Raw genomic sequence first — 13,015 nt, 5'->3', positions numbered from 1 at the left:
TCCGAAAAAAAAGTCGCTTGGAGAAGTCAAAAGTAAAGACTGCTGATTTGTTTCTAATTACAAGGGCATTATCCACAAAGAATTTGTTCCGTCTGGCCAAAGGATCAATGGTGAGTTTTATCTCGAAGTTTTGAAGCGAGAATTCGTTGCATACGGCATGAATATCGTGATGTAGGCAGGCTGGTCACTTGCACGATAATGCACCATCTTTCGTTCGAACATTGTGAGACAGTTTTTGAGCAAAAACCAAGTTTGTATGTTGGATCACTCGCTGTATTCAACTGATTTAGCACCCTGTGACTTCTTTCTCTTCCTCCGACTTCATTTGCCGATGAAAGGAAAGAGATACAACACCATTGCAAACGTTCAAGCGGCAGTAACCACGACCCTCAACAACAGTATTCCAAAAACCGATATAAAAAACTCATTTAACGAATTAATTGACCGTACCAAACGCTGTATCGAAGCTGAGGGAGAGTATATTGATTGAATGATTTGAATACTTATAATTGGCCTGTGTTTTATTTTCTATCAGAAGTTCGGTTTCTGTTTGGACAGAAGAGATGCAATAGTTGTCTATTCACTTTTCCACAGATACGGTATGCATCATAATATTGTCGATAGTGGAGTGGATATCAGGTAACCTGCTGCTTTCCAAACATGACTAAAAGACTCCTGCTAATACAGAGGCATTTTTTATTGTGTCTCGTACAAGCAGTTTATTTTAAAATTATTACCAAACTGAAAGAATGACAACGTTCAAAATATATTTTTTCCAATAAAAATTTCAATTGATATTTGAATTCAAATTATATTAAAAAATAAGTTAAAGGCAGTGTTACCATTCAACAAGTAAAACGTTATATCTTTTTCTTTCCAAAAGTGAAATATAATATGCAATGTGATAAGATGAAGCTTATTTGGGGGAATATTACACTTGTTTTTATGCAAGATTTATTACACGTTATCGCTTTAATAAGGAATTACTAATTTTTCTCTCAATTTTAATGCTAGCTGGGATTGCAAATGAAATTATATTTGCAAGTTAAAATTGCTATCGATATTTGATTTCAAATGAGATAATTTAAAGCAAATGTTAGCATTATTAACAAGTAAAACAGTTTAGCATCTTTCCGAAAATCATCATCATAAAGAAACCTGTATATAATTTTTGTTATCTAACTATTATGTCGAAATAAGTATGGAAAAATCAAAATATGTAATAAATGTCTTAAATATAAAATAATTTTCTTTAAAAAATGATTTATTTTTTAAATAATTATTGATAAATATAAACCAGAATGGTTTGTAGGACTATAGAACTATGAGAAGCAAAAAAAAATAAACTAATGCCTTTTTGTTCCCATATAGGGAGCAGGCAAAGCCATTTTAGTCCTAACTTTTGGAGACTGAGTGGGCAGTTTAATCTCCACTGGTAGCCAATCAGAGATAGCTGGCCCAAGGCTATAAGTACGTTTTTAATGACTGAAAATAGTGTAGGTTCGACAGCCGATTTTCTTGAGTTTACAGGACGAAAAACTTACTTGCCCATGCCAAAGATCGACTAACTTGGGAACCGGTCAAAAAAAGGCTTAGAAAATGTTCCTCTAGCTGGTCACTAGATTTGAACCCAAGTCTTTCTTTATGCAGTCAAGTGATGTAAAATACAAATACCACTTCTACTGAGCTACACAGGCTCCTATGAAAATCGATTTCACAATATTAAATATTTCTAACAAATAGTAATACCTGTTAGGGTAAAAAACAGCTGTGTATATATATATATATATATATATATATATATATATATATATATATATATATATATATATATATATATTATTTACTATGATGTATATAATATATACATAACATATTCTGTTGGTTTAATAAAAGTCTCAGTGGAAATGGTGTTTGCATTCTTTGCGGTAGGCAGAGAATGCAAGCTCTGACTGGAGGAACTTTTTCTAAGCCTTTCTTTGACTAGTTCCTGAGTTAGTTGAACTTTGTCACTGACAAGCAAATTCTTTCTGCCAGAAACTGGTTTTCTTCCCATAAACTCAAGAAAATCCATCGTAGAATCCACATGTCAGACAAGAACATATCTTGTTAGGGTTAGGTACCAAGAGATGGTGCAATTGTTTGCCAGTTTCTTCAATGGTTGCAGCTTATAATTAGTGATAGCTTTAGGCCAGCTGTATCTGATTGGGTACTGAAGGAAAATGAACTGCCCACTTAGTCTCCAAAAGCTAGATAGGGTTAAAAGGCCTTGCTTATTCCCTATAAGGGAAAAAAAGGCATTAGCTGATTTTTTATAGTAAAAAAAAAAAAAAACTTGGATAATTGCCCTAAACCTGAAAACATTTTATTTTTAATTACTATTAAACATTACAAATTAATCGGCAATATTTTTATTTTTGCACATAAAATAAAATCTAGGACATACATTTATGCCTAAGTCCGTAATTCATTGACCAATGACAATAATTACCAGAAACTGCTGCTTTCCAAATACACATTTCTGTATTCTGAAAATTGTCAGGAGTTTAATATGCAGAACATTGAGATTGGTGTTTGGGTACCTGAATTAATCAGTCATTTTACTTATGAGTAGAAATTCTTTTGCTTAAATTTAGACTCACGAAAATAAACGGATATTAGAAAAAATGCAAATAAACCCTGATATGCCATACAGCTACGCTAAGGTTATAATATATTATTTTCATCATTTTTCAATGCAAGACGATTGCAGGCGACAAAAATATGCATGTTGTGTTATCAGATCCAACCATCGTCAAGGTTTAATGTTCTACAGAATTAAACTGCGACACAAACTCGATCTACTCGCCCAGATCGATTTTAACTTTCTATAGTCTATGTTCTCCTGAGTTTTTTTTTTTTTAACTTGACAATTTCAAAATTGTCTTGACTCTATATATATGTTTCGAGTCCTACAACACTAAGTTTTCTTTCCAACCAAAATATCTCTGAACAAAAAATCTTTTATTATGATGATGATGGTGAACGTGGGCATACTCCGTGGATATTTTCTGAATGTGACTGGCATAAGCAAAAAACAAATGCAACCATTTTTGTACAGATGAACCACCATAAGATGGTCATGGGTTTGATTCGAGTAGGGGACTATAACAAAACTTTTTTTTATACCAGTTCCCACTATGTCCTACTGGATTAGGGAGAACCTATTTACATATCCCCAATGGCGTAACTGAAACTGGGATATTCGTGCAACAATAAGATCATTAGCTGCGACTATCTGAGCTCTCTATGTTTCCCCTCCCCATGAGTAGTTACGTCTTTGTTTTTCCCACCTTCTTAATGTAATTGCAGTGTACAGGCAGTAGTGAATAAGTTCATAGAGTCGCATGCATTTGTGATTGAACATCATTACATTTTAAAGTTCCACCCATTGTGATTGCGACAGTTGTGATCGATGTCAAAGATGTCGTGCAAATTGTCGGATAATTGCTCATCACCATATTGTCGTTCATCTCATTACACAATGATATTTTAAAACCAAAAATAAAGTGGTTTAGTATTGTTCTGGTATGAAACCGAAGCGGACGTCATTTCTTCTGTAAGGGCAATTATTGTGTGATCTGATTGAGTATTTTCAAACTGTACAGGATGAAACAATGAATAAGTTTAAATCATTATACAGGATAATAGCCTGCTAGAAATTCAGGAAAGGAAGAAGCACCTCGTATATGGAAATTTACCGTGATATGTAACGGACGAGGTTCATCGGCATTTGTTCAATCCGTGGTTATTTTGAGGATTATAGTTACTGGTACTTCAGCTTGACGGAAGTAACTGATGTTGTAACGAGATGAACTTGAAGATAGCACTTACGAAAAGTAGTCATTTCCTGCTTGTTAGGCGAGAGAAGAAAATTTTCTTCCACTAAGTCATGTATTCTTGACAAAGACGATGGTCATGTTAACAAAGGACTCGGAAGCAACCAAAGGTTTATCCTAATGCTGATTGCTTCGGGCTAAAATTGATATCAAAAAGTAAACGTTGTTCTCGCGGTTCCCTTCTCATGTCCGTAATGTTACCAACTGCTCTTTCTTTATAATATCCTCAAAAACTAATGCGATGTTTCATCACCATTTACTTGAAGCGAACTTGATGTGCTTTTCTTGAAAATTGCATTCTACCAACAAGATTGGATGCTTATCGGAGTGCACAAAATGGCTTGCTATTAAATCTAATCCGAAGCTAGCCATGCAAGCATTCTCGCGAGATCTAGAAGTGAAGCTATTACTTCAAATTGTGTAAAGGGTACATGCGGTGCTTAGGGAAGTGTTAAATGGACTCTTCACTGTCGTTTGCTACGTGTATCTCCTGCTATTTCCTTTATACCACCGCTCAACATTTTACCTGAGGAAAGTGGCAATAAACCGTACACGAAATTGTAATAATACGACTTAATACATACGAAAGAATAATCACTGGATCGAGGCGAGATATGAGATGTACTTGCTTCCGTATGATCTTTGCGAATGCACTGCCCCAAATGCTTTTATATGTGAACCTGAAATAAGGTTCACATATTTTAGCCTTTTGAGCAACAAACTATAATTGTTAATCCTACGAATCTCGCGCCTTTAAGTCAAGTGAGTTAAAATAATGTGATGGAATTTCTTAGCATTTTTATTGCTAAACGTGGATATAACCTTAGAATCTGCTTAGCAACTGGTCATTGCGCAATACTTTATTGCGCAATGACCAGTATTTTTCATCAAGTATTTTCCATTCTTTGATTATTATTTTAATATTTGAAACAAATAAGCAGTAAGTGATACATCTCTTACCTACCTTTGTAACGCAGTCAGAAGGACGGTTTGTGTGCCCTTTGGTTGGAAAGTTTCAATCTGGAACGCAAGTTTCAACTGTATCTCTCCCAATAGACAAACTTACCAAAGAACACACGTAGCAGCGTTTGAAATTTTAAACAATAACCCACTCAACATGTCCAAAACAAGAGCAGTATTATAAGATAGAGTCAGTTAAACTACTTTGATTTGAATAATTACAGCGCCAAGCCTTTAACTAGAAGTACCGGCGAAAATACTGATTTATTTATTTATCAGTGAGGAAATTTGTGTACACGAGGAAAGGTCAGATCAAGAATTTTTGTACCACGAAGAAATATCAAAATAAACCGGACGGGAGCGATTTGAGATCTTAGACATTCGAAAACGAAAGTCAAAAGTTTAAAAATTCAATTAAGATAATTAAACTATGGTTATCTAATTCATGAAACTCAGTATGTGTACTGATTTACGTATCTTTCAAAGTTTATTCTTTTTGGCGTTTCAACGCCAAACGATTTCAGACATTTTTTTCTAAAAGATTTTCGGATTCACTGAATATATATATATAAAAATAATATATTAATAATAAAGCTAATAAATAATTAATAATAACAACAATAATAAAAAGAATATATAAAAAAATATATAAATAATACTAGATCTAATATCCACTTTGCTTTGGTAGTTGGTCGATCCTCTGCCACTAATGGCTCGCAAAAAGTTAAGCAAGTTTGAGCGCGGTAAGTAATTAGAAGAGACCAATCATTCGATGCTGTTGGCGCACTCTCCGTCTATGAGTCTTTGGACTCCCTGGAGGTGTAACATAATAATAATAATAATAAAGGCCTTACTTATTCTAGGAAAGAAAGCATTTTAAAAAATAATTTCACTTTCCAGCTTACAGCGATCAACTTAATCAGAACTACTTAACGTTATTCATTTTCAAGTAATGCATTAACACTTCAGTTACGTTTAAAATATTCTGATAACAGACAATGTTTAGATTAACTCTTATCTATTCTAGCACAAACCAAAATGCTGTTTTTGATAAGACAATAAAAGACGCCTCAATAAATATACGAATAGTTAAGTACCCGGATCATCGCAGACGACTAGAGTATTCGACCTTGTTGCGCATGTCTGTTTCTTTACTAGAATTCATAATTTCTAGAAATAGCGAACGATAAAATCGTACGGCTCATTTCTTTTCGAATATCTTTAAAAACTGACCTGGAAACTCCTTAGTGCTTGAAGTTAGTTTGTGTTCCTTTAACACACTGTCAACTGGTGTCAAATGGAGAAACAAATTTATAAGCTTTTTTTTATTATTTTCTCCCCCCTTCCTTCCTTCCCTAAACAAGGACACGTGTATTAAGTGGAAAGATATACACCTGGTTTATACTATGGTTCATTTACTTTCCTCTCAGGGTGCGGCCAAGTGCGATATGGTCAACTTAAGGAAGCTGACATGCATTGGTACTGTTGGAAAATGATATGTTCGTAAGGCGTCTTAACGATTCAAATTATTTAATATAATATATGCGATGATTATAATGGAATCAGGAACTTAAGCTAGTTTTCTCCCCACGATTTAAGCACTTTAGGTATTTATATACACGACAACAGGCAGTAAACCTCTATTGTCCTCCATCAACCATGACAAAACACCCACTTCTGTGTTTACTTTGTATGTATGGTAGCATTTATCTGTCATTATCTCTTTAAGAAGGATGTAATGTGTGATCCAGGAACTCAACGTTTATGCTATTGTTTTAAACATTTGTAAAAACGTCCTGAGCTCTGAAGTCGACAATATAGATTGTATTTGAAAAAAAAAAAAAAAAAAAAAATCATTCGAATCTCATTTTTGCTCAACATACTGTATATTACAATGTATTACTTCTCGGTAATGGAAGAGCGTCATCTGGCGGTCACTCCACGAACTTTTTGAACATACCTTGAAAATTATATATTATAATATATGACTTCGCAGTAATGGAAGAGCGCCATCTGGCGATCAGTTCACAAACTTTTTGAGCATACCTTGACAATTATATATCGTTATTAACTATCTGAAACCTAAAGTTTCGAATTACCATTACATTTCATATTTTCTTTAAGAATGATAATTTGCTAACTTTTCCTTGATTCTTTATTTGAAGATTGGTAAGTTGATCCAAACGTTTTTAAAAATAGGATTTATTAGTCGTTCCTATGCGTATATATATATATATATATATATCATACACCCCTAAGTGTTTCAATTATATTTAATTATTAAAGTTAATTATTTAATTACTAAAAAAGGATTAGATTTGCAAAAGTTGGACGATAACTCTACAGTTATCAAATTACAATCAGCTGACACAACTCGGCTCGATAAATACAGTCTTGGTAGCAACTACAGTCTTTAAACTTCGCATAGAAGATAATTCGATTCTTTGTTTATATCGTACCTCGGATGTTGTCGATAATCCACACGCGATCTAGTTGTCGCCAACCGCAATTAGCATGCTTGACTTCCGCCTTAACGTTTGAACAAACCGCTCTACAGTGAAGCAGACGATTTTAAGCCAGCAGTGCAACTTCGTTCCTATTGGTTGTTTGATGAATGACGTCAGCAACACCACCTGGAGGTTAGAGAACTGTAAGGGATATCGTGTAAATGAAAAGACTTTTTTTCTTGAGATTGTTACTCAAGTAAAATATCACACATTAAGACAGCGTAGCGTATACGACAGACAGGAGATAGACAATCATATTTTTGCGATGACGTTGAAAGCCACTAAACATTGCTAATAACGACCACTTACAGGAAACATGCGCATACCTGTACTCCCTAGTGACGCACCGTAGAAACGCTCGCAAAGTTTTTTACCCCCTGCTATCTTAGCGTTCCCATTGCCATGGAAGCAGTTTGTGTGCAAAGGTAACACGCAGTTGTCCGATGAAATCATGCAGTCACAGAGCGAAAGGCTCATCGCTACTGCAGGGGTAATTTCGCCAGCACGCGTTCTTTCCCTGCCGACAACTAGTCGCGAATAAAGCGATTCTGATTGTCGCTTTATTTGAAATTGGATTTACTCGCGTTTTGAACCTTCGAGTTTGTGAAATATGGGTGTGCGCTGATTAGGAATACTGCGACGTGCTTCATGAACCCCTTAAGGATTCCCTTAACTGTCATCGTTCGCCTTCCGTTTCGGACCCGAGTGGTGCGGATTGCTAATATGTAAACGATGTGTGCATGTCGATTAGAGGAAATGCAGCAGACTTCGTCCGGCCACATGAACTTTTACGGTGACCTCGAGGAGTATCTCAGTGAAGTAGAAAAACGATCGCAACAAGCTGGAGAGACGGACGATGTGTACGCGCAAATGGCCCAGAAGGAACAAGACCTTATTTTGGCGGCAGAGCTTGGAAAAGCCCTGCTCGAAAAAAACGAAGAACTCAGTCGGGCTAATGAAAAACTCACCGAGGATTACTCAAGGAAGCTCGAGGTAGGTGTCCTTGCGTGTTTATTGTTGACATTAAACTTGGAGAGGTTCAGAAAACACAACCCATCATTGATTTAAATATACAATTAAGTTATCAGATACTTTTTCGATCTAATTTTTCAACTAGAGCTTAGATCATTTTATAATAGGTTAATAAAACTTTATTCAAATAAATAATATAAAATTGATATTTTTATATTGGAAGTTTTAACCGATATTTACTAGCAAACGTTTGCTTTGCAAAAGCTATAATATTCAAACAAAAATTACTTAATTTTGAATGTAGTCATTAGACTAATATTAATGCTTAAATCACTTTTAGTCATAACCTGATTAGCTCGTGCCATGTTTTGATTAATCATCTTTTGCATTCAAAACATTGCTGTTTATTATAAATTTAGCAAATGTTTAATATGTCAAAGTTAGATGACAATGACATATAACTGAAGTAATTGTTGATTCGATATAAATAAATAAAATTCATAATAACGTAGTATTACCAATCAATCGTGTTTTTTTTTAATAGTTTGTTTACTATTTATGGAGTGATCTCCCACACATGACTCGGCTGCTTTCAGATTTGCATACTCTCGTCACCACCTGATGTATTAAGTAACTTACGCTTTTAGAAAAGAGTTTATCTGCGCATGCTTCCATTGGGAGCAAATATAATATGAGAAAAGAAAAGCAGACGACTAACTGAAGTCGAAATACGTAATGAAAGTTATTTTAGTCTGCCAGCGATCTTTCTAGAAAGTAATAAAGAATCTTTCCTAGGAAAATGCTACTAAAAAGAACTTAGTCAGGCAAATGGTGTCGTGGCACGTGTCGGATGATGCCCTCTTTCTCTTCCCCAACTCCTCACGGTTTTTTAATGTCGTCTGGAAGGTTAAAGTAACTTATTATTTTCGTATAACCAATCGGTTGGAGGAAATTAGAATTATACGATTCCTAAAGGTATCGTAAATGTGTACATCATTCTTTAAGATATGCCTCGTAAAGAATGATTAAAAAAAACGATATTATGATATAGTCTGGGCCTCCCGCAATGAGTTTTTGGACTCCATGGAGATACCCGTTAACAATAATAATATTTTTGATGTTTATTTTATAGTTCAGCTGTAACAACCGGATGCAGTTATTGTGCGCGTGCAATATTCTTCTGAATACAGTAATGATTACATTAAACTAGGATATACTATATACCGAAGTTTACTTTTACTACAGCTGATAAAACGGGTAAACTTTCCCCCCTGAAATCGTGTTCAGTTCTCTAATTGACCAAGATTATCTTAAGGAAGCGAAGCATGCGCAGTTGATCCCGTATTAATCTGAAACGTGAAATTCAAGCAGTGGCTGACGGAGCCTCAAGTAAATCATTATTATTATTATGTGACACCTCCAGGGAGTCCAAAGACTCATCGAGGGAGAGTGTGCCAACAGCATCGAACGATAGTCCCTTCCAACTACTAACCGCGCTCAAACTTGCTTAACTTTTTGCGAGCCATTAGTAGAAGAGGCTCTACCAATCTATATGGAAAAGTTCTCATGAAAAACTGAAAAAAAAAATTAAATACTTGGAAAGAAGGACTATATATTGGGTGTCAAAATTGGAAGGTATGCAAATAGCTTTTAAACATATTTTAAAGGAATAATAATAAAAAAGACAAATAAAGGACTTTCGATATCTAATGCAATACTGAGATATACTATGCAAATATTCTAATAAGTTTAAACTTGCGTAATATATATAATCATCTCAGAAAGGCATTAAATATTACCAATTTATCGTTTACAATATATTTGTGAAAGTTTGCGAAGTTCATTTTTGTATAAGATGATTTTCGTCGCTAGATGTGATTACATCGTATGGTGTGGTTGATGGCCTAAAGCGGTATAAAAACTGTCTGCTTTCTCAGAGTGTCTCGCACTTCTAATATGAAGATTATCATAAAATAATAATAAACGACAATATATAAGAAAAGATTCCTCATTTCGTTTTGCTCATGCGCTGTAGAAACTGCTGTGTCATATGTATTTGTACTCTTGTGAAAATTTACAGACCGTATACGAAAACACAAGTTTGAAAAAACAAATTAAGATTCGGTTGTACGAAACGCATGTGTAAAATATGCAAACACTCCTCTGTGTCACGCAGTACAGAAGGATACTAAAATGCACCGTCTGCGTACGTTTTTTAAGCAAATTTCAAAAAAACAAAGCGTTGCTAATACATTTGCCATAACATCAAGTTTGTATTGTTGTGATGACGTCACTGATGCACGCGCATTCCGTTCAAAGCTTTCATTTCATGCGCGCACACACACGAACCGGAAATGCCAGTGGTTTAGTTGTTATCCAAGCGAAAAAAACTTATTATTTGGAACCATATTTTTGCTTCTTCAACTGTGTTCGTGTTGAGCGTGATGCTATCACAATATCTGAACTCGGTTTACTCATCATTTCCAATTATTTTCGCATTCGAATAGGCTTATTCCTCTAAATACGAGTACAAGGCTTAACCATTCATTCAAAGGGCAATGTTCTCTTGGTCGTGAACTGAAGGTCATTTTGTGCCCTCCTAAAATTATAGATATTAAGTTGCTATTCTGAACTTTCCCTTTTTTTTTCTCTTTTTCTTTTTAATTCCTCTTATTCCTTGACTCTGAGGGATTGTTGACGGAGAGGGCAAAGTGAAAGATAGCCGCTGGCAACAGTGCCTCTCAGATTTGTACTTCTGCACGTGGTGGGATAGGTGAACAGACTAGAGTCGTGCGGGTTTTAGAGGCGATTCAATCGGAACCTGTTTGTTGACATTCGTTCCCAGCATCATTCTCAGCCTGTTCGCAGGTCTTTTAACGGTCTCAATCGGACCATAAACTTTCACTGTTGAATTCCCTTTTAACCACCGCAGGACATTCTACACTTTAATTATTTCACGCGGAATGTCTTTCTTCCCCCCTCCCCTCGCCCGGTTCTTTTTGGTAGAAAAGGGATAACGGTCTTCATATGCTTCCAATAGAGCTCGGGTCACTCCCAGCTAAAACAAGTGCATTTTTAAGAATGTTTATTTTTATTAGTTCCTTATTATTTTTATTTATTTTGAGTACACAAACCGAGTATTATTAATCTGGGTAACTGGCCTTTAGCTGAAAGGTTCTCATAAAATCTCCTATATTCGCATAAATGGGATGACATCATTGCTACCGACTACGCTACAAAAAATCTCTTACTAAATTTTTTAGCAAGACTACTGGCTAAACAATCCAGTCAGAATATTGTCAAAGTGAAGTATTAGTATTTCTATAGCGTTTTTACCAAGGTTTCACCGATTCTTTTTATTTAATTTCTTACTTTTCTGTTAGCTAGCCTAATTAGCTTCAGCTATAAGAAAATTTATGATGTTTCAGCGGTTGACTTATAGATGGCGTTTTTTTTCCCCGGAATTTATTTCGATTATAAAATTAGAGAAATACGAATCTAAAACATTTAAGCCAGAATCTGAACAAATCTTAAAATGTTCAGCGAATCTGCAGCTCCGAAACTAAAGTGGAGTAAAAGTTACGAAGAGAATATATATATAGACCAAATAAGGCAGAACCATAACCACCACACCAGAGAGGAAAAACTTTTTTTTTTCTTTCAAATAGCCTTAAATTAACATCGTGAAGTAGGATTTGTCAATTAACTTTTTTGACTTCCCATTTAATGCACTCCTAAAGGTTTAAATAATTTATATATTTTTTTCAAATGTGTTGCTTTCCTTGTTTTAGTTCAAATATGTTATTTAGATAGGAAATTTGAGGTCTAGCCTGGATTACATTTTTAACCAATGGAATATAATATTACAAGCAAACCTATGCAGAGTTTCGGGTTACAGATAGCCATTAATCTAAATTGTCTGCTAAGCAATAGTATTCCTAACTGGCTGCTTTGTTTCCAAGTTAGCGAGTATAAATTGAGAATAGCAAACGACGAATTCTCGGATTGTATGACGTAGTACTAAGTGAGCCAATGACGTATGAATATACTAAAATGACGATATTGAATTTGTGTAGCAAGTTGATCGCATATTGGTAAATAATAAGGGAGGTAAATATAAATAATAAAATGATAATATAGAAAGAACGGTAAAAATACTTTTTTAAGATCAAATTACTTGTTTTGAAGACTACAATTAAGCCTGTCAGGTTCTAGGGAGGCCATTTGAGGAAAATATGTTAGACGTAAAGTCGCGTCTTTTCAGTTGGCGCTGAATAATTTGTCTAAATTGTTTTTCTTTTTCAGACCTTTGGCCAAAATCAGAGCTATGTTATGAGCATTCAGCATTCAAATATACTAGTAAACAAAATGATATCTGATTAAAAAATATTACTTTTAAAAGAATTAAATATACTGGTCTATCATCGCTTCCATTTATAATCAAAGAGTGTATACATAATATTTGTGATAGTCAAGTAAAAGTGATTAAGAATTTATTTTTTATTTTTATTTTTTTTTTGATATTTCAATGGGAATTCTGAAACCGAAATGATCACGAGTGCATATGCTAAGCCTTTTTGATTTAAGTGGTTTTTCAAATCGTATTCTGCATGAAATCATTCAGCTCCTCCTACCGGCTATAAGCAGCTGTTTATTCTGCTCTCAATTTCCATCTAATTGGTCATCTTCAACAGTTCT

General features: G+C 34.6%; 1 protein-coding gene across 1 annotated transcript in view; it reads left to right on the top strand.

The window, feature by feature from the left end:
• The first annotated feature begins 7,752 nt into the window (after positions 1-7,752).
• LOC150095721 (bicaudal D-related protein homolog) overlaps positions 7,753-13,015 on the top strand; it is a 155,139-nt gene continuing 149,876 nt past the window's right edge. The window contains exon 1 of the mRNA XM_090410035.1: positions 7,753-8,338. Within this exon, the coding sequence (XP_090266161.1) occupies positions 8,078-8,338 (261 nt within the window). The 5' untranslated portion in view covers positions 7,753-8,077. The remainder of the gene's footprint in view (positions 8,339-13,015) is intronic.

This window comes from Typopeltis vanoorti, chromosome 20 (assembly GCF_054136105.1).
Source record: "Typopeltis vanoorti isolate ZY-2024b chromosome 20, IOZ_Tvanoo_1.0, whole genome shotgun sequence".
Classification (NCBI taxonomy): Eukaryota; Metazoa; Arthropoda; class Arachnida; order Uropygi; family Thelyphonidae; genus Typopeltis; species Typopeltis vanoorti.
Note: the sequence above shows the minus strand (reverse complement) of the source record. Positions and strands in the feature narration are given on the sequence as shown.